General features: G+C 39.9%; 1 protein-coding gene across 1 annotated transcript in view; it reads left to right on the top strand.

Annotated features, from left to right (window-relative positions):
- The first annotated feature begins 702 nt into the window (after nt 1-702).
- The window catches only part of skap1 (src kinase associated phosphoprotein 1), a 37,668-nt gene continuing 11,144 nt past the window's right edge, over nt 703-27,226 (top strand). The window contains exons 1-11 of the mRNA XM_062442603.1: nt 703-897; nt 2,463-2,568; nt 3,204-3,229; nt 3,416-3,532; nt 18,801-18,881; nt 20,165-20,248; nt 20,353-20,477; nt 21,177-21,240; nt 23,035-23,262; nt 25,644-25,697; nt 26,728-26,837. Coding sequence (XP_062298587.1) covers nt 849-897; nt 2,463-2,568; nt 3,204-3,229; nt 3,416-3,532; nt 18,801-18,881; nt 20,165-20,248; nt 20,353-20,477; nt 21,177-21,240; nt 23,035-23,262; nt 25,644-25,697; nt 26,728-26,837 — 1,044 coding nt within the window. The 5' untranslated portion in view covers nt 703-848. The remainder of the gene's footprint in view (nt 898-2,462; nt 2,569-3,203; nt 3,230-3,415; nt 3,533-18,800; nt 18,882-20,164; nt 20,249-20,352; nt 20,478-21,176; nt 21,241-23,034; nt 23,263-25,643; nt 25,698-26,727; nt 26,838-27,226) is intronic.

The following is a 27,226-nucleotide window of genomic DNA, read 5'->3' as shown; positions in this document are numbered from 1 at the left end:
ATACTGCATACTACATCACTCATAATACTTATGTACTTTTACTGTAATACTTTACCTAAATCAAGTTCATAATACATATGTACTTTTACTGCAGGACTTTTATTTGTAATGGAGTATTTTTACATTTTGTATTGGTACTTTTACTTAACTAAAGGATCAGAGTACTTCTTCCAATGCTGCTATTGACCACAGATAGTTGAGAAACTATCTGTTAAACTAAACTAAGATGTATGTGTCCCCATTAGGTCTCATTCTGGAGGATTCAATGGCTCAGACTGAACAACACAAGGTCACAGGCTTTCAGTGCTGTAAGGGGCTGTGAATGTGTCCATAGAGGAGGCAGAAAGGCCAGAGATGACTCCTTTGCTGTAACAGTAATGCTGATAGATCATATCCACGGTAAACTGGCTCACTGTTTGCAGGATGACAGGCTCGTGGCTCCCTCTCAGGCTCACTTTGCAACATTATGTCAAACTGAAGCTCTTTTCTCCCCACCACCAGTCAAACCTTGCCGACAGCCACGACTGAGAAACCAGAGCGCGGAGGAAGTTGTCATCTCTGCACCTGCTCCACCCCGTTTTGTGCAAATCTTGATGCATGCACGGAAGTAAGGTTTCAGAACAATAGGACACAGGTGGTTAGATGCTGTGCCTGTTAGTCTGTGACTAGTGTGTGTGTGTGTGTGTGTGTGTGTGTGCCAGATTTTTTGTCTCTCTGTCATGGAGCTGTAACAGTATGGTAGAGGCTGGCTGTGCGTAGGTCGTCTTGTGGACTAAAAAGTAAAGTGGAGAGGGGCTGAAAAAGTCTGAAAAGTCAGTGAATCCAAGTGTGTGGAGCTTGACAGGTGAATGTCAGGAATGGGGACAGTCCCTAATGACATCAGGAGGCTTCTGGACGGTAATGTATTTTCAAAGCTTGTCTAAATGCTGCAGTTCTTTCTTTAAATCCTGTTATTAAATGATTGTGTAACTATGGAAATATAGCGTAAGTAGTCAAGTTTATCAGAGCAATATAACTTTTAATGTCACTATTCTACAAGTTGTTTACATTTAGACTCAAAATTTAGATTAGATTTGGTGTCTTTCTTCTCATTTTTTATTTTCTTTTGGTTAGAAAATTGTCCTTTTAAATCATATCACACATCGTATCTCCATAACACTGTGATGTAACCTGTTCCAAGCATAGTGAGTAACACCCTGGCATGAACTGCATTTGCATGAGCTGCCAGACAAGCAAACAGGGGCCCTTAGAGGATTATTTGCATATGTTGATACATTTGTATAATTCGGTGAAGTGAGGACATAAAGACATTGAATCAGATAAGTTACGTTGATCAACCTGTTTTGTCCGCAGCATCATAAAGTCCGGCCAGATTGCTGATTTATGTTGTAGTACAACTTGAAATCAAACACTTCCGTCTTGACACATATTTGAAAATGTAACTGGCCTGTGGAAGCAAGTGTAGTGGTAAAATGATAAGAAAGATGTAGAAAAAGGCTGCAATTTTATGAAAGACTCGTCATTCATTAGCATCAGCGAGACTTTGCTGATGTAATCTTTGAGTTCCTCTTTTGAATGATACACACAATGAAAGGAACAAACACTGAAGCATCAAATTACTCTTTGTAAAGAAGAAGCACTGATTGACTGAGAGAATATCTGAATCAAATCCTAAAACAGGCATTGAATTATCAAACACAGAAAAAAAGTGATGAAAACAGCTGCTGTGCTGTGTGGTAATATATTATGTAATACAGGTGTTAATGTTACTGTGTCCAACTCCTGTATGAACATTAAACGGTTACACATTGAGCTACAAAGGTTAATGGATTAGTTGATTGACGAAAAAATAATCAGCAACTATTATTGAGAAGAAATTTAAATTTAAATTCCAGCAGTTTCCAGCTTCTTAAATGTGAATATTATCTGTTTATTGTGTCCTCTGTGATAGTAAACTAAATATCTTTGGGTTGTGGACTGTTGGTCAGGACAAAACAAGATATTTCAAGTTGCATTTTGGACTTTGGAAAACATTTTTCAGCATTTACTGACATTTTATAGATCAAACAACCAATCGATTAATCAAGAAAATCAACTACAGATGAATCTATAATGAAAATAGTTGTTAGTTGCAGCACTCGTTGCAAAGTTTACAACACCACAGAGCATTCATGATGCAAGACAATAGCTCAAAAACCTCTGAGACTTATACTGTGAGGTCTTTTAAGGTCAGGAAAGAGTAAAACTGTGAATATTTCATCTTATTTAACAACTGGAGGATGTGAGGGATAAATCTTCACAACCAGAAGCCTGGTTATGTTTTTTGTTATCGTAAATATTGTTTAAACGCTTGTGTGCTCCCTTAAGAATCATATCCTCATTTTATGACCCCATTACCTGCAAAAAAAACCTCGTAATAGACCTCCTGCTTTACTGTGTTTTCTGTTTTCTGTGTTCCTCAGACTGCGAGACGTTCCTTGCAGAGATACTTCAGGATGAGGACCTCAGTGAAGATGGTCAAGAGGCCCGAAGAATCTTACTGAGTAACTTCAAGGTGGTGCGTGGCAGGTAGGATTTGTTTTTACCCCTGAAAGGCAGCTTTAAATCAGTGTTAAGTTCGAAAGCTACTTTACCACTCAAGGTGTCACAATGTAATTTCAGGAAACTACCTTCTAACGTTCTGCTTGTAACGCCACACACAGGAGGCTTTAATTATTGCTGTAATTGCTTTTAACACAGTTTGCTTTAAAGGAGCTCATTTAGTGTAATGGTATCACCTGTGAGACTCAATTCTTGCTCTTATTTATTTAAAATTAAGATCTTACAGAATCATCTTTTTCTTTTCCCTTTTTTTTTTTTCATCAGGATAATTCAATTCAATCTTAATGGGATTTTCCAAGCATGATAAAACAGCTCCAGAAGCTCCCCCCCAAAAAGCTGTAACTATGAAGTGAAGTGTGATAGTTTACTCCGGAAACAACCTCTCTCCACTTTTGTTGCTTGCACTGCACGATAAGAGACGCATGCACCGGTACAGATGACTTGTGGTTTTGTGGTCTTCTTTACAGGAAACAATTATCGAATCTCTTTAGAAACAATACTGAAAACGTTGGCTCTCTTTTAAACTGAAAGCACATGAACACAAAAACCAAACTTTAATTCATTGCCAGGCTTGTGATTTATGCTTGTTTGGATTTTTACAGAAACCCTCAGGAATTCCCCTTCCAGCGTAAGTAAAAAACAACCTTATCTACGTCATCGCAGTTTCACATTCTACTCTGACTAGTTTCAGCTGTGTGTTTATATATATATATATATATATATATATATGTGTGTATTTTCGTACCAGACTCACTCGCTCTTTTGCTTTTTTTATCCCTCTTTATTTCACACACACACATACACACATATTCAGCGGACTACAGGGAAGAAGACGGCTCTGATGACAACCGCAGCTCCAGCCTGGGTCGCTCTGCCCCGTCGGACGATGCTTCGGTAGCCTCTGACTACCAGGATGATGGAGGTGCTGAGTGTAAGTTAAAAACAGTATAGGTTTATAAGTTATTAAGGCAATCTGAGCTTCAAAAGGCCTAATTCTGAGTTACTGCCTGTTAACTTAGAGGACACTAGCTTCTATTATATCTATATAGTTTTCATCTCATGCCATCTAGTTTAACCGAGGACAATGGGGTGAAATTTTAACCCTAATAATGAAACGTACGTGTCTATTTATTATCTTTTGTGAACGTGTGTCTCTACTGAAAGGTTGTGGCGTATGAGAAATTGTGCACCGACAAAGAAAAAAAGGTAAAAAGAAAGAGAAAAGGAGGAGTTAGTGTCACAGGAGACAATGCAGCATTCCCTCCTGAGAAAAGTGCAGTTTTAGTACACACCTACACCTCGTCACAGGAAGCGCAGGCGGACTGTTTTATCGCTGCTCGTTCTCTTTAATTTTGCCAGCCCACATTTGTGAAATCTCCTCCTATTGCTGGCCTGTTCCTACCTTGATGTCCAGACTCCGGTGACATCAATGACTCCTCCTCCCTCCTCCCTCTCCTTCCTCTTCCTCTCCTGGGTCAGCTCAGGTAGGTTAGAGAAGAAGAAGAGAGAGAGAGAGAGAAAGAGGGGGGCTGGTGTCTGGTGGTCCACAAAAGGCCTGATCGGTGACCTAGAGCTCCCTCCAGTGGCCGATCCCCTCCCCGCTCCTTCTCCTGATCTTGCCCCCCCAACCCCCACCTCCCTCCCCATCCCTTGAGCTGTTTCGTGTGGACTGTGGGAGGCACGGAGGGGCGGCCCACACAGAGAGGAGGCTTTGTAGCTGCGGGCTAATGCAGTGATTGATTGACCCCGAGCCCCTCTATTCTTTCACAACCGGGTTTGAAATACAACACTGTACCTGAGGGGCCATGTGTGTTCCATCCCTCTCTCCCTTTATCAATCTTTCTCTCGATCTTCCTTTCTATGACTCGCCCTCCCTCCTGTTCAGTTCAGACTTCTTCTTTTTTTTGTTGTTGTTGTATTTTCTGTCTCTATGTGCCAGCTAATAGCCCTTGACGTGACATGCCGCAGGTGGGCATTATTGATTCGGCTGCCTCAGGTGCCCATCTCCACTCAACTCCACACTTTACACTCTGCTATATTTTTCCGGCTCCTTTCCCTAAAGGTAAAAGCCGGGAATCACGTTGAATTTTTTGCAAGATAAAAGGAATAAGCCGCACTCTGTTTGCAGTCTTTTTTTTGGTGATAGCGGTAGTTAATGCCAGCTGGATGTAGTCAAAAACGATCCTCTTATTTGGAAAACGGGCTTAATGAACTCTCTCACATCCTCTGCCCACAGAAGAGTAACTGCCGCCTTTCTCTCTCTCTCTCTCTCTCTCTGCAACTTTGTGGACAAATAGAGTAAACAAATCACAGCAGATGGCGTGGAGATAGACCACAAGACGATGATAATTCATTTTTTTGAAATTGTTGAGAATAAACAAGAAGGCAAGATTTCCTTAGGGGAACAGATAAAAAAAATCTTAATCTAAAAAAATGCTTAAAAATAAAATAAAATCCCCCCTAAGGCTATAATGGTAACACGCCCAAATACAAAACGACGCCGTCTGTTACTGTGGGAATGTGATAGTTGTTAAAAGTGTCACACCAATTGTCTGCGTTAAATGTGAGAAATAGTCAATTACGCAGCACCAATAAAGACGTTTTGCTTTTTTTTTTTTTTGCTTCGAATATCAACAACTGTTCAAAACTAAAACAACTCCACATTTTTATGGTTGGATCAATAATCACAACATTTGATTCAGTTAGAAAAACACACACCTCTCAAGGGGGGGGGGGTGTGTTTTGGTGTTTTATTGCTGGAGAGGAGGGTGGTGGATGTGGAGGTGGTGGAGAGGGAACCATGTTAGCGTAGTGAATGGCCTGTGTCCTCACTAAAAGGGCATGTGGAGTTCATAGTTCATCCTCTGTTCACTGCCAGTTGAAAGGAACGGCTCACACTTTTTCTGCTAGGGGCTGGGGTGCTCCGTTTTTTAAAGAGGGGGTAAGAGATAGAGAGAGGGGAGCGATTGTGGAAAATACTACGCTACTTAATGGTATCAGTGTCAATTTTTTTTAAAGGAGGAACAGTAAAAAAAAAAAATCCCTTTTTTATGTGTCGTGAGATGATTTTTTGAGATTGAGAGAATAGCTTTCTATTCTAACTGTAAGGAGAAAGTAGAAAATTGAGCTTTTTCTTTTTTCTTTTAGAGTTTAATTGCATAGTTTTTTTTTACAATTCGAGCTTACTGTACACAAAAGAGACTTTGTGACTCCTGGAGGAGGATGTATTATCCGTGGTAATCGACTGCCTGCCTTTCGCTGCTCTCTGTTCCCTAACCAGAGAGTGAGTGAGTGTGAAGTCGATGGCTGCTTTTACACGCAGGAGGAGCCTGTGCGCGCCCGTTTGATTAGATGCGGTGGGCCTGTTGTCTTCAGCGGACTGGGTGACACCAGATTTGTAATGGCTGACAGGAACAGATGGAGCCTCCATTGTTAGCCCGGGTTGTCTGCATGGTAATGTGAACTGAGTTTCACCCGACGACCGCACCGGTGACCTGACCGCGCCTGCAGCCTCACCCCAGCCCTCGTCTGCTCGCCTCCAGCCCCCCCGCCGCCCTCCATACCCCTCTCTCTCTCTCTCTCTTTCTATCTCGTTGCTATTTAGGGCTCATACACATTTTCATTTTCTCCTCCATTCCAGCACATTTTGCATACATAAACAAATATAGGCACAAATTTCTCCCCCTCTGGCGTACTGAAGCACACTCACACACACACACTCACACACACACACACACACACACACACACTTTCAAATAGACCCCAGGAGACAGCCATAGATGTGGGGGCTTTTTAAAGCTCTGTCATGCTGTTTCTCGGGTCAAGTTTACGAAGTCGAAAATGGCCCTGTTTGTTTTTCTTTGATTGGGGAGCACCGCTGGGCGCTCGGGGATGTTTGCTGGGAAGCCGCGGCGATGACAGAGTACTGCAGGAAGAGCTTTTGTTTCACAGGAGGCGGCGTGCAGGAAAGATGGCGCTTTTTTTTCTCAATACGTCCTCGCTCATCTTCTTCTGTGATCGTAATGATTTTACTATGATGCTCCATATAGACTCTATACACTCATTTGTGGCCCCTAAAGAATTAATTCACTAAACTTTGATTTTATTTTTCTTGTGATCAGTGTTGATCCTTTTAATCTCTATGATCTGACTTTAGTCTAATATATGTTATCTAATCCTTTAGATTTATATGATATGTCTCATAAATCCTATTTAATTCGACATGTAGGTATCTCTGCAGGGCTGCAGCTAACAATAGTTTGGATTATTGAATATTTTCTTTATTAATCATTTAATTATTTGGTAGATAGATAGATGGTTATTGATCCTTTTAGGCTCTATAATCTCACTTTAGTCTTTTATATGTTATGTAATCCTTTAGATTTATAAGAAGTGTGTTATTAATCCAGTTTAATTTGACATGTAGGTATCTCTGCAGGGCTGCAGCTAACAATAGTTTGGATTATTGAATATTTTCTTTATTAATTGGATAGATAGATACTTTATTCATCTCCTCCGCATTTTAACATCATCAAGCTTCAAAACATTCATTTTTAGCTGTTAGTTTGTGGTAAATACTGTAAATTTTACAGGCTGTTGCTAGGCTTATTCCAGCATTAGCAGTTTCCAACATTTGTAGTCTTCTCTAGTACACTGAAAGAGTGCAGGAAGTGTAATCCTAGCTTAGACTACAGTAATATCAAATAAGCCCATCAACTCAATCTTGATCTCATTCAGTTATGTATATTACAGACTAAGGATCAAAAATACTCTAAAGAAAGAGTAAGAAAAGTCTTTAAATGGAGGGCTGAAATATGAAATATCAGTATTGGTATGAGTTATATCAGTTTAAATTAAAGCCCAAATGTGCAGAACTCTTATGTGATTATAGCATCTTTAGATAGATAGATAGATAGATAGATAGATAGATAGATAGATAGATACTTTATTCATCTCCTCAGGGAAATTCAGGTATCCAGTAGCTAACACACACACACACACACACACACACACACACACACACACACACACACACACACACACACACACACACACACACACACACACACACACACACACACACACACACATAAATAAATAAATACATGTATACAAAGACCCTGAAGTTAAAAAACAGAGGGTAAGAGCACAACTCAATAAATATGTAAGAAAATATTCCGATATGATTGTGTGAGACAGTATTGCGGTGCCCCTGTGTGACTATGTAATGTTTTTATTGTAAAGCCTGATTGGCTGCAGGTACAAACGACCTCTTGACCTCTTCCCTTGTCTATAAAAAGTCAGAAATTAGTTTATTATCACATTACACAAAGAAAAAGCAGCATATCCTTAATACGGAGAAGCTTAGTTGTCATTCTTGATTGAAAAAAAATTGATTTTCATAATAGTTCCTGATTAATTTTCCCCCTAATGGACTAATAGGCTACACTTTTGTACATGGCATTGTAGTGTTATGTAGGGCCTATTTAAAGAACGCAGGAATGTTGACTCCTGTCAGTTGATTACTGCCCCGACCCAATTTCCTGAACCAATTACTAGGGCCGATAGAAAGCGCTAGGATAACCAATTTTAAAGTTATGTCTCGTTGTTGCCTATTTCTCATTTGAATACGAGGAGCCAATATACAGTAACAACATTATTACGCCGGGATGGTAAATAGGACATTAAATCTAAATTCTGTCATTTTGTTCTGAAGCTTGAAGTGAAGTGCCTTTTTTTTTTTTTTTTTTTTTTTTTTTTTTTAAGTGCGTGCCCTGGGTTTGTTGGTAGAGGGGGATTGATGGTACATTAAAGGGTTAATCAGCAATGTTTTAGATGCTAACTTATCCGTGTGTGTGTGTGTGTGTGTGTGTGTGTGTGTGTGTGTGTGTGTGTGTGTGTGTGTGTGTGTGTGTGTGTGTGTGTGTGTGTGTGTGTGTGTGTGTGTGTGTGTGTGAGGTGAAGTCATAGAAAGTTTCTGGGAGCTTCACAGAGGAACAAATGATGAAATAAACACACTTATTCAGCATTTATTCCTCTTTTTATCAGCTCTTCTTTTTTAACCCTCCTGTTGTCAAACTTGACCCCGTTTTTCAATGTTTTCATATCTGAAAATATGGATTTCTTTCATCTTATTGCCCGAAAATCACACAGATGGCTCCACAATACATTCTTTGCAAGTAAAATGAATCATCACTACTTTTAGTTGAAGTATGGGTGTTTTATTCAAATCTACAGCATCTGTCGTCTTCCGGGGGTTAAAATTGACCCGTGCAAAATAATTCATAATTTCTGCTTTTTATTAACTTAAAAACAAGGTATAGTTTCATTTAAATGAGGCATATTGACTATAATTTCTATAAATATGTGTAAAACCTGTTGAAATAAGTTAGAATGAAGTTGACAAAAAAGGTAGAATAACACAGAATTGGGTGATAATGTATACGTTATGTTTTTTTAAGAGTCAAACCAGAGCGGGTAGACTACAGGAAGGTTAAAAGCAGCACCTGGACAGTATTTTTGGGTCTACATACATGACCCCCCCCCCCCTCCACTCCTCCGGTCGTGCTTGTCTGCCCACTTACTGAACTTTTGACCTTTTGGCCTCCGGCTTTGGTCAACCTGTGACCTGTCTGCACTCGATCCTAAAGTTTGCGTCGAGTGAGTGAGTGATTCGTCCTTCCTGTCATGGAGCACAGAGTGCGCCCATCGCTCACAAACTTTCCTCACACACACACACACACAAACACACACACAAACACACACTATACGACTATACTGTACGCATCCGTCAGAATATCTGCCCCCGAGATTAATTTTTCACCGCGTTCATCGGTTGTATGGATTTTGTGACATTTGGATAGCGGCGGCTCGTTTGCAAGGAAGCGAAGAATATGTTAATGACCCCTCCCTTCCTCCTCCTCCTCCTTTCCTCCTCCTTTTTCTTTCCCCACACACACACACACTCTCTCTCTTCCTCATTCTCCTTCACTCTTCTTTCCTTTCCTCCCTCACTTTGCTGCTGCCTCTGTGCTTTTTCTACAGAGAGAGAGACACACACACACACACACACCCCATTCCCCATTACGAGGCAGGAGCAGGCTCTGTGCATCGCTGCGACTGCTTGCCATCAGGGTTCAAAAGTTCACACTATTCCCCTAGGGCTACTGTGCTGCTGCAGATGCTGATAGTCTTTTCTTTCTCTCTCTGTCTCTCTCTCTTTCTCTCTCTCTCTCCCTCTCTCTCTCCCTCTCTCTCTCTCTCTCTCTCCCCTGGCTGCTGCTGCTGCTGCCTTTCTCTCTCTCTCCTTGTCTCTCCCTTGCTGTTTACACTATTAATCTTGTACACTCTCTCTCACACACTCACTCACACTGCCTGGCAAGAAGAGAGCGGCTTGAAGGGGGGATTTGGACGTATTTAACCGAAGGGCATCCATCACTCTCATCTCCGGCTTCACCCCCACCCCAAAAGCTACACAGTGTATTTCTTCTTTTTTCTTTTTTTTCCTTTGCTTTGCATCCTTTTTTTTGTTTTGTAAACCACTCTGATGCAATTCTCTCTCTCTCTCTCTCTCCCTCTCTCATTTTGTTTTGTTTTATCGTTGCATCGCATATAATTACATCCCCCGCCGTTGCCTCTGGTTTTGGTTAGCGCCAAGTATGAAACCAGGGGGAAGGAGAAAAAAAAAAAAAGGGGCGAAGGTAAATGTGCAGCAGTCCATCTGTAAAAGAGGCACATAGGCAGAATGCAAAGTGGGAAGCCGGGGCAGGGTGGCTCCTAATCTCCCCCAGAGCTGTCAATGTCACAGACAAATAGCAAAACTATCAGATGCGGCGGGTTCACCCAGAGGTTAGCGTTCCCAGGTACCTCCTGCATTCACTCCCTCTCTTTCTCCTCCCTGCCTTGCAAATGAGAATTTGATTTTGCCCTCCACTGGAATCCATTTCTGGAGATGAATGAAGTTTCAATGCCAAGCCCAGGTGGCCCCGCTGATTTCTTAGGGAAATAAATGGAGATGGGAGAGATGTGTTGGCCCGTACACAGACAGTGACACGACGGCTCCCAATGCCTCTGGGATCCCTCTGTTTAATTGTTGCTGTAATGTAGCACTTTGAGGTCATTAACATGCCCTTGTGGAGTTATTTGAGGATGTTGAGGTTGCATCCCTCTTTACGCCGGGGTCTCCGCTCTCAGCTCGCTGGCGGCTGGGAGAAGTCAGCACTTGTGTGTCTGTGCCAAGTGGGGCAGAGCTGCTGTGTGATTGTACGCTTGTTGGTAGATCGCTTATCTAACAATGGAACATTTTTTAGCAATGATTTATGGCGACCCCCGTGCTGTAAGGTTAGCTTATCTCCAAGAAGTAGAATCAGTTTGTGTGGGAAATAATTCATCCCACATTTTATAGTAGAAGATTTTATGTCCTGTAGTGTAGAAAGTGAGCTTAGCTTTATTTATACAATTAGATAATTAACCTTAAAGTATAAATTCCTAGTTCCTAGCTATATTTTATAAAGTGCCTGGTTTAAATTAAATGGTTAAATTCTTATTATTATTATTTTATATAGCAGATGCGGCTATTACACATAATTTGATGTGTTCAGTGATTGTAATTTTGGTTGCCGTTTGGTAAAACTGTAAAAAAAATAATAATAATAATGTGACAAAACTCCCTCAGTAATGACCGTCCTCGCTGTTTTTAATAATGCGTAATATTTTCTGATGAATACATTTTTATATTGTCACAAAATCAGTTTTAAACGACTTCTGTGGCAGTTACGGTCGTAAGAGTTGATTTACTGTTTTCCTCTGAATGAAAAACCCAAATCGGTTTTATTTAGTGTCGTCTGATTTATCTATTTAATTCTTTTATTTATCCAAAAAAGATGATATGAGTAAACTTTTTAAAAATGTTTGCTATGATAAAAAAAATGAATAATGTTGAAAAAAGCCACATTGTTTTCCACAAGTATTTTTTATTATTATTATTTCACTTAAATGTTTGTTGTTTTTATAAAAATGTATTAAAGTTAATTTTTATATTTTTTATAGTAAAGTTATTTTCTGGCATTACACTCAAATTATTTATTTTACTGTAACTGTTTCATAATTATTCATATTTTCTGCTGGAAAATAGGAGAAATAGCACCCAAAAAAAGAAAAAAGAAATTATTAAACCATTACTTATATTTATTTAAGAAAGACTGAATAGAAAGCTGGTAAAATATAATTAATATATTAGTAATTATCAGCAACGTTCCTGCAAATCTTAAGAATAAAAATTAATAACACTGTAAAATTTATGGTGCATTTAATAAAGGAGAACATTCCCGAATGGGCATTTTTTTATGATTTATTAAATTGAGCTAATAGATTTTTTCCATTATATGAAGTGTAAAAAAACACCATAATTATCTCCACTAAAGATACTTTAATTAAATATGTTTATTGTAAGAAAAACACTGATTTTAGTGACTTTTTTAGGCTTATTTGGCTCCATAGAAGCATTTCTCTGTAACACCTGTTGCCTGTGGACTTACTGCTGATGATGGGAAGGGTTATTTAAAGAATGATAGCGCCGTGTAAATGTTTATTGGTATAATATGTAACAGCAGTGACTATAAAATACAAGCAATTTATATATATATATATTTAAAAAAAAGGTAATAAGTATGAGATACCGCTCAGAAAGCAGAGTGCAATAACGCAGCCCCTCTCGCCAAGATATTTACTTCCCCTTATTGCAAAAATTATATTTAAAGTATTTTTAGTGGACATAAGAAGAAGCTTTTTAAACCTGCAATAACTGTAGATTCAGAGGGCGAGCGTGTTGATTTTTCTCTGAGTGTTTCTCCCTCCGGGCTTTCTCGTTGACTGCGTTATATCTCGGTTTTATCACAGATATTCGGGCTCTCCTGTGGGCCCGAACTCCTCCTTTTGTTGGTATTTATATTCTTACTACTTCTGTTTTTTTTCTTTCTTTCTTTTTGTCGCTGTCAGTGAAGCAGCTGAAAACCATCCCCAGCGATTAGAGGATCATTGTATCTGCAGTTAAGCATTTGAATAGTGGTAGTAAATCTACAAAAGGGAAATTCAGGGTCGCTGTAGACGCTGCTTATGGCTGCCCAGGGGGAAGCTGGTGTCACATAGTAAATTTAGCCCCTTAGTGTCTTTTACAGTGGTCGGCCCTGTGATGTTTGAATGTAGGAGAGGAGGCTTAAAAAATACTTATAAATTGCATTAAGCATAACAAACTAAGTCGCACAATAAAATAATAAAACAGGAGACGTCTCAGAGTCGCAGTCTGATCCAAATCATTAAAAAAACTGTGATATATATATAAAATGTTTACCTCTGCTCGGCTCTGTTAGTCAGGACCAAAAGCTTTTATCTGAAGTCGGAGACAGAGATTTGTTGTTTAAGCTGATCGACATCTCTCATCAAATAAAAAATAAGTAAATAAAAAAAACATCCCCCCCTTTCCAAATCACTCCTGCATAAATTCCCGGTCCCATTAAACATTATTAGACGACCATACCGGCATCATGCAGCCCGGCATAATGCACTGCATGTTTTCTTTGGTTCAAACACATGCATTAGGACGTTCTAAACACGGTTTATGTATCGATGACTGAAGTCCTAATCAAATCAGGGGGAGGAGAGGAGGGCAGGGAAAGACATTCTGCCCTTAACCTCAGTGCCTCTCAGTCTCTCTCCTCCTTTTCTGACGGCCGCCTTCGCTGCGGGGACGCTGCAGCAAAGGCCTCCTACTGTAATGAGGAAAAATGTATCAATTTAGCTCGGCCCCGCGCGCAGATTGAGCGCCGGGTGGGTGAAGGTGCACTGAGTGAATCCTTTTTCCTAATCAAGGACAGTATCGAAGAGGATTGCCGGTCTCTCGCTCGCCTCCGTCTGTAGAATCAGCAGCATTCCTCCCCGCAGCCCCCCTCAGGCCCGGGGGGGGGGCCTCTCTCTGCCTTCTGTTTCACCTCATCAGCAGAGTTCACGCGGGGGTCAGGTCCTGCCCCCCTGATGCTGCATTCAATGCAATACCTCTCGCATCGAAAGGCAGTGTGAAAGCCCCCCTTGCTCAAGGACTAAGCAAAGGAGAAAGAAAACATATGATTACTTGCTGATTTTGATCCCTACCTGTGCTGTGAGGAGGGGGGTGGGGGGTGGTAGGGGTCACATCCTCTACATGCACTTAAATAGATGGATTAGTCTTTTAAAAATACACAATATTAACTGATGTTTATCCTCAGAGTTAATACAACTAAACAGCTGGCAGCATTTCTCTGTATCTCTGGATTACTCTCACCCTCACATACATTTCTACATATATAAACCACCATATATTTATTCAGAGGGTCCAGTACATCTTTAAATAACATCAATGATGATGTGAATGTCTTCACATCCACAGTCCTTTGGCGTATTGATGATAAGAATGAAAAGAAAGAAACAAGCAACACAAAAAGCAGATTCAGGATGAAATATTGGAGTCAATGGAGGAAATTACTGGCAGCATATTGTTGTTTTCTCTGCATCTCTGGATAAAAACTCACTCTATAGTTCATACATATTTCTATAAATATGATCTATCATATATTTATGTATGAGCGGCCAGCACATCTTTAAATGGCATCAATGATGATGTAAATGTGTCTTTTCATCCACAGTCCTTTGGCGTATTGATGATGAGAATGAAAAGAAAGAAACAAGCAACACAAGAAGCAGACTAGGAGAAAAATCGAGAAAATTAATCTAAAAAATCCACAAAATAAACCGGTTTCAGCCTCAAATATATAAGTACGAGCTGTTGTTTTTAGTATTTTTAATAGTTAAATTGAATATCTTGAATATCAAGTTGTTTAAATATGTCAGATTGAGCTTTAAAAACTTGTGACAGACATTTTTCACAATTTTAAGACATTTTAAAGAAGAAAAAACAACAGATTCACCAGGAAAATAACCGACAAATGAATAGATAATGATAATAAAGTAATAAAACATACAGGAAAACAGCAAAAAAGAAAAAAAAGAAACCCAATAAATTAATTAAAAGAGCAGACAAACACAGAGCACAAGACAATTTAACTAAACAGCACAAAGGGACTTTTAGAGTTACAGTAGAGTCGTACAAGCACTGAAAAAACTAAAGAGACTGACTTAATCAAATAAATACTAAGGACACACACACACACACACACACATTAAAACAGACACCAGATATTAGACATCACATATGGCACGCAGACTTCACATACATTAGATCGACAGTGATGGACAGAGCGAGATGAAGTTATTATGAATCGTCTTTTCCCCCCGAAACATTCGTCCCGTCTCACGTGGGGATTAAAAGACAAAACACAGAAAATATGACAACGCACATAAAGCACATTACACTTTATCCACATCTTTATAATTTTAGGTTAATATATTGTTGTATATATCCACGTGTTTATCTTGATTAACGTCTAAAGTAGCAAACACATACAGTAAATGTCTCCTATATATCTGTGGATTGGAGTCGTAGTTCAGACCCCCGTCCTCTGGAGAAGTACACGTTTACCCCTGCTGGGACCGAATCTGTCGCCTCTCTCAGCCTTTCATACTATCTCAAAGATAGAGATACTTTAAAAAAAAAAAGAAGAAGAGGGGAACGCTCTCTTTCCTCTTTTTTTTTTTTTAAAGCATTTCCATCTTCTGGAGCATCATCAACATCTTTCGGTGCATTTATTTTTATTTATTTTTTTCGGTGTTATTTCATAACATAACATCTTTTTGCTGCATTATGACCACCGTTAGATATAATGTAACATATTAGTCCTCCCACCCAACCATTTCCCTTCATTTTGATTCACTCTCTATCCAGCCTTTGATTGACTTTCAGCCTAACTAAAGTGGATTTTAATGAGAGAATACATTAACTCCCTCTGGTCATGCTAACATAAATCAGCCTTTTCTTGTGGGATCAACTGCTGAGCTCATAACACCATGCTGAGAGAGTGTGAATAACCAAATGAGAGATTGAGGCTGTGGCAAACCGCTGGCAGCTCAGATGCATTGTTGTGTACCTCCCCTCCACCTCCCCTATACCCCCTCCCCCCCCCCCTCCCAACCCCACATGTTTAGAACACATTCAAGATAGCAATAGAACGAAAGGAGCACGAATCAGAACACGGGTCACCTATCGTATGGATCGATTAAACGTGTATTTCTATTGATTATTTCTCTTCAATTTGGAATAACGGGCAAAGAGGGGAGGCGACTTGAATCTTTTCTCCCCCTGCTGATGACCATTGAAAGCAGTTAGATACAGTTAGCCCCCCTTTTAGTAGCGAAACCCCCCCCCCCCCCCCTAACAACCCCTCACCTTGATTTACGAAAACGTGATGCGACTCTAACATCGTCAACATCTGTCTGCTTTCTTTCTCTTTTGTTTTGGTAATTGCGGCTCGGGCTAAATAGGTTATGCTGGAATATCAATAAATTGCCATTAAATTAATGTCAATACCAAAGCTGTGGATGGTGCTAATTAAAACGCAAAAGGGGATGAAAATGAAGTCATGGCATTGCCCTGAATAATTGATAACACAATTTATGATTTTTATGAAAGAGTGCCGTCTGTGCCGATTTTGATGAGGCCTTAATTAGATGCATTAATGTGTCTCTCTGTGCCTGTGTGCTCAAACTCAAAACTCAAACACCATGATGAGGTTTTTTTTGTGTTTTTTTTAACACTCTAATTTACACACTTTCAAATAACATTACCTCTGAGTATCCACTTTAAGCCCAAAGAGGTGTTAGAGAGTGTAATTCTCATTAAAGGAAGCCAATCAAGGATCAGGATGCTGTTTAGGTGTTGCTGCTGTTACCCCCGTGGATAAAACCCAGACTCTATCCCACTCATGTTTCCATTTTTATTTCACACACACACTCAGAGTTGACATTTGAATCCACTCATTTATATCCACGTTTAGGGGGGTGGGGGATTTTCATACAAAAAAAAAAGACGGGACAGTAAAGTGAGGTCAGGTCAGAAGTGTGTTAAGCAAGCACGCATGAATGTGTAATGTTTATTGACTCAAGTAGATCAGAGTGATCCCGTGTTGATTTTGCACCTCCTCATCTATTAGCCGGTCTCGACCTTTTTTTGAGATAAATGAAGAGCGAAGGGAAGCAGATAAATGAGGGGATTAGAAGTGGGCTGCGAAACAGGGAGGAAGCAGGCCCGTGGAAAAAAATGGACGGACTGCCAGCGGATAGATGAGGTGAAAGAGGAGGTGGAGAGGGGGGACATAATGACCGCTGTTTGTTATGATGTACTGAATCAGGTTCTCTTTGACAAAACAGTCCTTAGCACCTCTGTATTTATAGTGTCACCGGTCAGTACATCCACAAAGGCAAGGCTGATGATATGTGAGCGTGTTAGTGCTGTGAGGTGTCTGGGGCTCTGCTCTGGAATGACCCGCTCATCCGTCAGGCCCACGAGCTGAGGAAGCGGTGCGGGGGTTATCAGATCACACGCTGTTAGCTTGTATGTTGTTGAACTTATATCTGAGGAATGTAACCCTAGCCACACAAAAAAAAAGAAGCCAAAAAACCCCTCCAGCCCAACACAAAACTCACCGATTTTTGACAACTTTCACACACACACACACACACACACAGAGAAAGAGAGCTGGAGATGGCTGTATTTTTTCTTCATGTTGCTAATTTTTATGAATGAGAAAGAGCTTCCTGTTTTCCGAATGTTGGTGGTGGTGGTGGGTGGTGGGTGGTGGTGGAGGGTGGGGGGGAGACACGCTCTTTGTTTAAACTAGATGACTCAGTTACAGGATGACATGTTTGGTTTTTCCCAGCAGTTAAACATGTCCTTTCTGAGGGGGATGGACTCCAGGCATTCCCCTTGTCATCAGCGGTCTGAATGGAGTGTCACACTGACTAACGTAAATGGTCTTTAAATTGTTGCTGCGTTTCAGACTTAAAAAGGCAGCTCTTGCTCTCCCTCTCTGCTTTTTTTTTCTTTTTTTCCTTTTCTTCGTGCAAGGCTAATGCCTGTTGACTAATGAATTCGGAGGAAGCTGAGCTTTGTTTTTGACACATTGGAAAAGCCAGGTACTCCTGGGCGGAAGTTGGTGCTTGAGGCCGACCCTGGGCCAGATCTGCAACTTCCCCTCTAAATGCTAAAGGCTTAAAAATGGGATAAATATACAGATTTTTTGTTAAAACATAGAAAAAACACTAGACTCCTACATAAACTGCACAGTAGGCGAAATACTTTACAGAAGGCTCTTACTGTAAGTATTGTCCTATCATGTCTAATATTTGATATAGCAAATTAGAGGGAGTCGTTTGAATCCCCACAGGAGCGTCGCTCCCATTAAAGGTGCAATGTGAGCAGATGAATGGACTGCAGCGCTCAGCAGCACTGTAAATGTATTGATCCCAGCTTCCTAAAGCCTAGCAGGGGTGTGTTTGATCCACAGCGTAGAGCTCTCTGTACTCACAGTGTGTGTCTTTCCTTCCTTGTTAACCTTTACATACTGTTCAGGGTCGGATTTGACTCATTTTTTTTACATTTAAGAGCTGTAAAAACACCCTATACACATTTCTGCTAGGAGGACTTTTCCTAATGTGACCCTGAATATACAAAAATGGAAATGAAACGCATAATTTTTGTGCAGCTGATGTCAAAATTTGACTTGTTTTTATTACAACAATTTAAAAAATAGCATTCAAAACATGTTGCTATATTCTTCATATTCTATTAAATGTTCTCCTGGACCATAAAATAGTGATTATGATTTTTTCCCCCCATAAATAAATATAATACATTCATTAAGGATTAATCATTTATTAATGACTGATGGGGCTTTTATGAATGTGAATTGGGTTAGAGACTAATTATGAGTCAGAATATGAACAGTATACTGAGGGTTAATGAAGCAAATTTTAAAGTGAAGCCTATTAGTAGTTAGTGCTGAAATAATTTTGATAATAGAAGTTGTTTTTTTTCTGGTTCCAGCTTCTCAAAAGTGAAGATTTTCTGTTTTTCTATCTGTTATATTATTATGAATTAGAAACAAACAATTAGAAGAAGTCACCCTGGGTTTTGGGACATTGTGATGTTTATTTTTAATTATTTTTCTTACCTTTTTAAAGACTGCATTAACTGATCTGTCTGCTTGTGTTCACAGTTTTTGAAGACATCCCCCTTGTGGCAGCTCAGGAGCTCAACAACATCTTGAAACAAGGCTACTTGGAAAAGAAACGAAGAGGTACGGCAGCAGCACACAGATGCCAGCTCTGAGTCAAATAGTATTATAATATAAAGTAATACTCACCATTTAGGAGTTATCTTTGATTTCAGTTTCACTTTAAATCATGAGGTCAAAAAGCTCCTACAGCCTTGTTTTCATGTGTTTTTGGGTTGTCCGCCCGTCTCCATTCTCTTGAGAATCTCAGGAACGCCTGGAGGGTATTTCTACAAATTTGGCACAAATGTCTCAATGCCTCAGTCTCTGTCGTTAATAGGATAAAATGATTAAGTGATGACATTTTTATATGCACAAGGTCAAAGGTCAACTTCACCGTGACATCATAATGTTCTGCAAAAACACTTTTCTGGCCGTTATTCAGCACCGTAAATTCAGGATCAGAAGGAGAGAGACTGTCACCATATTTCACATTTGGTCAGATACTGAATTGGTGACACTAATTTTTAAATTGTGGTGTCTGTTTGAAGATGTTTGTGAAGCATCGACATTTTAGTATTTGTAGCTTCTTTGCAGCAACGTCCACATCTGAATCATGGTCTACTGTCACGGCTACAACTCTGTGTTCAATCAGAATCAGATTTATTGACCAAACATGTGAATTCAAAGTCCTTTACTACAAATATGATACAAATGATCAACTAAAACTTGACTGGTTGGTGTAGGCACACAACCAGTATTTCTAGTCATCAGCTTTGAATGCTTTGTCTGATTAAGAGAAAGTTATTCATGCATTCATGGTTGTAATTCACTCTTTATCTGCTTAAACAGTAAAGCACACTCATGCCCTCAAGTTACACAGACTGGCTCAAACCACAGAGATCATATAACCTCTATTTTAGCCTCTTTGCATTGGCTTCCAGTTAATTTCAGGATTGATTTTTAGGTTTTTTTTTACTCATTACTATTAAGGCACTTTAAGGTCTAGCTCCAGCATACATTTGTGAGATTTTGTGCCCCTTATTTACCTGCATGCAATAAAACTAACAGCTAAAAGTCCTCCAATCTAGACTTAAAACTAAAGAAGACTGACCTAAAACTCCTGTATAAATTCATCTTACAACATCACTGATTTCCTTTAAATCACTATTAAAAAAACTATTAAAATAAACTTGCTTTTCTGCATTCATTTTATCTTTTTTTTTGAGCAAAATAAAATAAACTATCATGTGTTTTCAGATATTTATATGTGTAAAAATGTTGTGTATGAATTTCCAGCTGCATATAAGTAATTGTGCCATTTTCATCTGTAGTCACTGATCATGATTTTGTGTTTCTGTCTTCAGATCACAGCTTCTTCGGCTCGGAGTGGCAGAAGCGATGGTGTGTCCTGAACAATTCAATATTTTACTACTTTGGGACCGATAAAGGTTTGTTTGAAACGCCAACATACCAAAGAACCCCCCGCCAAAAAACATTAGAGCGACGTAGATTGAAGCAGATAACAGCCTAACATGTGCACTCCTCCCTACAGATAAACAGCAGAAGGGCTCCTTTTACATCAATGACTACGGCGTACAGCTGGTGGCCAACCTGAGAAAAGACTCCAAAAAAAATGCCTGTTTTGAGCTGTTTGCCCCCGGACGGCGAGCCTTCCAGGTCTGTATAACCACACAGTGAATTCAAGTGAAGGTGTAATGATTTATAGATATTATTTTGCACATTAGATTATAAAAGCAAATATCCGAATTACAGCCAGTGGTGGCTTTTTATATATAAGTCGATATCAGCCTCTATGTTATTGTCCAATAATTAGAAACAGTGTCTCTATTCATCCAGAGAGCGCTGACAAGTTACATTTCTTGCTGTCCTCCTCGGTACATATCTGGGTCACAATTCATTAAATACAAATTTAATGGATCCTAATTAAAAACGTATACAGTACATTATGTAACTCTATATAAAAAAAGGATCTTGGACAATACATTTGGATGATATGTTGTTTTCTGTGTTTTTTTTTAATTTAAGTAATATCTTTTCTTTCAAAGATTTAGTATCAGTTGTTCTATAATGTAATATTCAGAGGTTTAAATGGCACATTGACTATCACACTGCACAAGTTTAACACTATTTCCCCCGTCATTAAGAATTTATATCTTTATTTGACTTTAATAGAAACAGATATTAGTATTGTAGTACAGCTCTAATAATGTTTTATATATTTTAAAAGGGAAAATATGTCTGATAGTGTTATTTTGTCTGCTAATTAGCCTCCGATATTAGAAATAACAACTCTTGCCTTCATGTTAATGCAACCTCCTCACATGTGGTTATTGCCTTTTCTCTTGTTTCCACCAGTTTACTGCCAGCAGTCCTCAGGAGGCCAGAGAATGGGTCAACCAGATTAATTTTGTACTAAGAGGTTAGCATGTGTGTGTGTGTGTGTTACATCTCCTATTGCCTCCTCTCTGATCCTCTGTTTCTCTTCCTGAATCTGAGTTTTTATACTCCCCCCCCCCCCCCCCCCCCTCTTTAAATATTTTTTGATGGAGTTTGAGGTTTGACGGTCTAAGGATCGAGTCATACGTTCAGAGATAAAACATAAGATTGACTTGACTCGAGTTGACTTTTTAAAAGTCGCCTCAGCTAATTGGAAAATACAGTTAAAGGAAGTCTTAACCTTCCAACCCTCTTTTTTCTCGATTTTTCTACTAAAGTTTGCTTGTGTTCGGAGGGGCAGAAAGGTCAGGAGTGAAAGGGAGTCTTTTATCATCTCGGACTCAGATGAAAACCACCCGATCCATCACCAGCTGCACACAAGCCAAACACAAGAGTCCTGAATCTCCTCATTCGACATGTCACCCACCATGTCATGTGCACCATCATGTAGCTCCCCTCCCTCCACCTCCTCCCTCCCTCCCTCCTCCGACCGCTCCTCCTCTAACCCTCCTACCGAATTCCAACTTACAGGAAATTGATTGGTAGATGTTCTGGTTATCCTCCAGTGACATTGATTTCTGCTTGGCCGCTGGTGTACGGCGGAGGACCTGATACCCCGTGTTGCAGTGGCCAGTCGCCTGCAATGAGACGGCTCCTCCATCTGAGCGAGCAGCCGTGCCTCGTCTACTCTAAAATGGGCTCGGGTCGAGCCACTGATTTGCGGGAAGTAACAGACACTCGGCAGTTTGTCTTACTTCCTTTCAGACTCGGTTTTTACTACAAAAACAGAGCAGATGGATGATTACTCCGTTTAGCCTCTTCACCTCCTGAATTTACCTGAAAACAAGGCTCACTTTTCTTTTCTCTGTCAGTGTGTGTGTGTGTACTTTTTAATGTTTTGTGGCTCTTTTAAAGGACTTAATGAACATTTTAGATTTTAATGATGAACAAAAAAATACAGAAGAAAGTTTTTATTTGGATAGCCCCAAAATCATAAATCACAAATCTGCCTCTATAATCTATACAGCAATATAACATCCTCTATTATTAGAATGAGGAAAAAACCTAAAAAAAAAAAACTTTACTGGGGATGAATGATGAATGTAATCTCAGGAGGAGCAATAGAGAAGGGACAATCACTTAAGTCATCTTTGAAGCAAAAACAATAAAACATCCTTACATACATACTTACATTAGAATGAGGGAAAAACTCCCTAAAATCACTTTAAATTGGGATAATAATGAAAGAAACACGAAGAAGAGCAACACAGGAGGGATGTCTAATGTATGAAAAGAGCTCAATTAAACAATTTTGACAATAGATTAATCATTTAAATCATCTATGAAGCAAAAAAACCCCAAAAATATGTCGATTCTGGCTTCTAAAATAAGAAGATTTAGCTCTTTTTTATTATATATATCGTGTGAAGTGACTATTTTTCAGATTTGGGGCTTAAAACAAACAATTTGAAGATCTCTGTGGAGAATTGTAAAAGCTGTTTTCACTGTTTCCTTAAATTCTAAAGACTCAACTATTAATTGCTTCTTGGAAAGAAAATCTAATCAGATGAATAGATTATTTGAAGCCACTGACTCGGAGCCCTCCAGTGTTTGTCACTGCTGGTTTAACGGCACGTGTACGAGCCTGTTGTGCTGCCAGGCCCCCCTCTCACATTCCTCTTACTTTACTCCTCTTAACGTATGTGTGTGTGTGTCTTCGGTGCCACGCCGCGCTCCATCTTGATGCTCCGCGTCGTCTCTCCTCTTTCCCTCGTAGATCTCAGCTCCAGCTCCATCCCGGTTGACGACGACGAGGAGGAAGAGGAGGAGGAGGAGGAGGAGGAAGAAGAGCAGACCTATGATGACATTGAGGGGCTGACTGCCGGCCCTCCCCCGCCGCGGCCGCACGCCGCTGCCCAGGCCCCTCACGCCGTCAAACACGCCAGAGTGCAGGAGACGGAGGAGGTGGAAGAGGAAGATGAGGATATCTACGAGGTGCTGCCAGGTATGAGGATGATGTTGAACACACACACACACACACACACACACACACTTAAGCCTTCATCATACTCACTCACACCAGCTCAGACCCCTCTGGGATGTTTTTTTTAGCAACAAGAAATATATCTGATGATCTCTACTGGCTGGGAGAATTTGTGTTCCCAGGTGCCTCCTTAACGCCGCTAACACCCAGACTAATCACTCACTTTAAATCAAGCAACACTAATAAGCATTTCGGCACAGAGGTGGCTGCTGCAGAGACAAAACAGGGAAGGAAAAAGAAAGAAGGGGGGGAATTTCTCCTCAAACTGAGCCAAAATCTGGCTCTCTAATCTCACAGAGAGAGAAGCTATCAGTCGACACACAGTCATGTTGTTGAAATCAGCGAGAGCCATGTATTTCCGAATGCCCTGTCATAGAAACGTCCAATTAGCTAATGTTGCCAGGCAACAAATAGCCCCCACAATTCAATCCACTAAAGCAGAGAGTTTTGGCTAAAATTGCCTAGCAACAGCAATTAAGTTGAAAGGAAGTAAAAACGTGCACGTCCCAGGGCTTAAAATAGTTCTGGAGCTTCTTAATGTCGCGGCCCCCGCTTCTTTAATAGAAATTAAAGTTTGATTGAGGATGTTGCATGAAAGAAAGACCCCCAGAACAGTTCATATGAGTCCCTACAGATGAGGGAGAGGAGGAGAGGAGGAGAGGAGGAGGGGGGGCGAGGTAGTCCCGTGTGTCAGGGTGGCTACAAGATCCAGGGGAAGGACAAAAAGAGGGGAGGGGGGGGGGTGATCCGATCTTTCTCAGGGCCGTCGTCCATCACTCTTTCTATTAAATAAGATACATCAAGATTCAGTTTCACTCAGTGAGTACATTACCTTTTGCCAAAATCACTGGCGAGAGAGAGAGAGGGGGGGGGGGATCAGTCTTCAAACTGTCACGCCGGCGTTCAAAGCCATCTGGGAAGAGGTACAGACCCTGACCACAGATGGCATATCGAATGACGAGCTCTTTCCTTCACTTTCTCACCCCTTCACTTATCAATCACTCCTCACCTCAACTTCTACACACTGATTACTGTTAAATTGTGTGTGTGTGTGTGTGTGTGTGTGTGTGTGCTTGCATTTAAATAATCTCCAGTGACTTTAAACTTCCTAATTTGTTAGATTTAACTGCTCCGAATGTTTAAGATTAACTTTTCAACACTTTCAAACATATAAATGTAAAGTTTTTTTTCCTTAAAGTTGGCGTTAAGAGTTCACAAAATCAGATATATCACGCTGCATCATCTTCTAGGTTCTAGGTTCTAGGTGATGAGCTCCCGCCCGTTTTATCCCGAAAAAACACACGGCTCGATCACAGAATGCAGAGCGATAGGCGGGGGGTATCGGCTCCTCTTTTCGGCGCTGATGACTGATTTTATTGACTGGAAAATTAAATCACTTTGATATAGAAACCGTTGGCCCATAGCGGCGGCCTCTCAACTGAAGGATGCTCTTCTTCACAGCAGCTGAAGAATGCTTGGAATGAAATGTTTGGAGCCTTTGCAAAAACTAAACTAAACATTTTTTAACAATGTACAGTATTTAAAATGATTTTAGGAAAGCTTCTTTAATAGATTAGTAGAAGTGTTTTTACATTTTAAAGGAAGTATGAGTGATTTTTTCTGTTTGAAATCGTCACTTGATGAATATTTCCAAACACAAACATGATCCCACACACTGTATGCATGTGGTTATACTGTGTGTGTGTGTGTGTGTGTGTGTGTGTCACTGTGTGTGTGTGTGTGCCCTTCCTGCTCTTCCTGGAAGCAGAGGCGCAGGTTTGTGCTGGAAGGTGGATAGTGTTGCCGGGCTCGCTGTCAGCCCGCTGGTGTTAAGGATGGATGTTGGGAGACGGAGGGGAAGGCATATCACCGTGTCACATCTCAGACCACCGGGTGCCACGCCCCGCAGTCGATGACACGTCCGCCTCCGCCTCTGCGTGCCTTTTTTTTTTTTTTTTTTTTTAAAGACCAAGCCTTCTTTTCTCCTCCTTCTTCTATTTCTTCCCTCAACTTCTCCTGCATGTGACTTTGATTAATAGGAACAACTCACTGAGGAGTCCAGTCTGCTGAAAAGAATAATTATCATCTTGTGTCACGTTGAAATTCATCAGACATTAACTCATGATTCATCTTATCCTTCTATTATTATATATATTTTATTCTACTCATTTAAAAGTGTCTAAAAATGTCTAAAAAATGAGTTTTTTATGAGTCAGGCTCACAGCAGGAAGTGTTTCTTATCAATATTTAGCCTTTTTTGATGCTTCCTGCTCATAAAAGTTAACTAAGATTATGATAAATGTGTCACTAATATCATTTTTGTTGTGTTTTTGTTTGTTTAGAAGAAGATTTTCCAGATCCGACAGACGAGGTCACCGAGATGAACAGCAAACAAGGTCAGAACCTTTATTAGACTCATCATTTTACACCCTGATAGTTCACAGTGATCAGCTTCTTTATAGGTCTGCTAATGGGTCAGTAACAAATAAGGGTTGGCAAGATGAGCAATATATATCATAAATATATAAGCAGCATCAGGTTTGTTAAAATGTACATTTAGTATTTTTTTTTGGTTTTATATCATTTGAAATGACATTTGCAACATTTTTTTAAACCAAAAGTAAGACTGAATGCTCCTGAATATGTCAAATGGTGTAACCACAAAAGAATGATCTCCATGCTTCCCTAGAGTAAATGTAATATTTAGAACAATTGTATTCCATTACCTTTATTTAATATAAAGTTATAATGTAAGATCATGCCAAACTAGTTGATATGGTGTTTTATTGACAATTTACTGTTTTTAAGCAAGTTGAATTATTTGGTACAAAGTTTTTATGGTTACACCACTTAGACATTTTTGCCATAATCCTCTAATATATTCTCTCAAAATGGATTAAAAGCAGAAATTTGATGCTGGGTCCACAAAAAAGAATGTGTGCAAGTTATTCATACGTTTATTTTGTCATTTTAACCCCTTTAAATTTAAACTAAACCACATGGACACAAAAAAAACATAATTGAACCTCAATCGTTTGGTAGAGAGGTCACTTTGTGTCATGATATCTGGTCAAAAACAAAATCTCTTTAACTTAAAACTTTTTGGGGAATCTTTAACACTTGTGTGAGGCATATAATGCATAAAAAGACGATCAGATTTGGCTACGGTTGCTAGATACGGGCCGTGCTAGTGTACAACCAACAAAGAAAAACACAAGACCAAAATCATTGCTATCCATTGAGACATTTTTGAAGTTGAATTTAGGGTCAATAAGACAAAAACAATCCATGTTTTATGTTGTCATGGCCCTAAAGACGTAGGAGAAGCAAAGAAATGTGTCTAAAGATGTGAGAAAAGAAGGTTGTCTTGTTGTTTTTTTGGGGAGTTTTTGTTTAATTCAATTTGTGCTCTTCATTTCCTTTCAGCTTTGTCATCAGATTACGCTAACTTCTACCAGGGTTTATGGGACTGCCATGCCGACGAGCCTGACGAGCTGGCCTTCCAGAGAGGAGATCTCATCTACATCATTAGCAAGGTCAGCATCCACCAGATCATTTAAAACTTCTCCCAGAGTTCGGTTGTGTTGTTTAGTTTTTTCTGACGTCTCAACACTGTCAATGTGAGATCACCCTCTCTCCTGTTTTCATCTCTAATCACATAAACAATGTCCTGATAGCAACCTCGCCTCGTAACAGACACAATTACAAGCTTACAAGCGCAATTACAGTAGTTTCAAAATGAGACCAAATGCGATGTCGATGTGCAGAATGCGTAATTATTTAAGGGTTAAACAACATCAACTTCCAGTAATCACTTTCTCCTCGTTTAACTTCCCGAACACGCTGATAAACCTCCCCTCTCTCCTGCTCCCCGACATCTAAACTCCTTCTCCGTCGGGATGCGTTTTGTGTCCCCGACGCCGCA

This window comes from Scomber scombrus, chromosome 21 (genome assembly GCF_963691925.1).
Source record: "Scomber scombrus chromosome 21, fScoSco1.1, whole genome shotgun sequence".
NCBI classification, from domain to species: Eukaryota; Metazoa; Chordata; class Actinopteri; order Scombriformes; family Scombridae; genus Scomber; species Scomber scombrus.
This window is presented reverse-complemented; position numbering and strand designations above follow the sequence as displayed.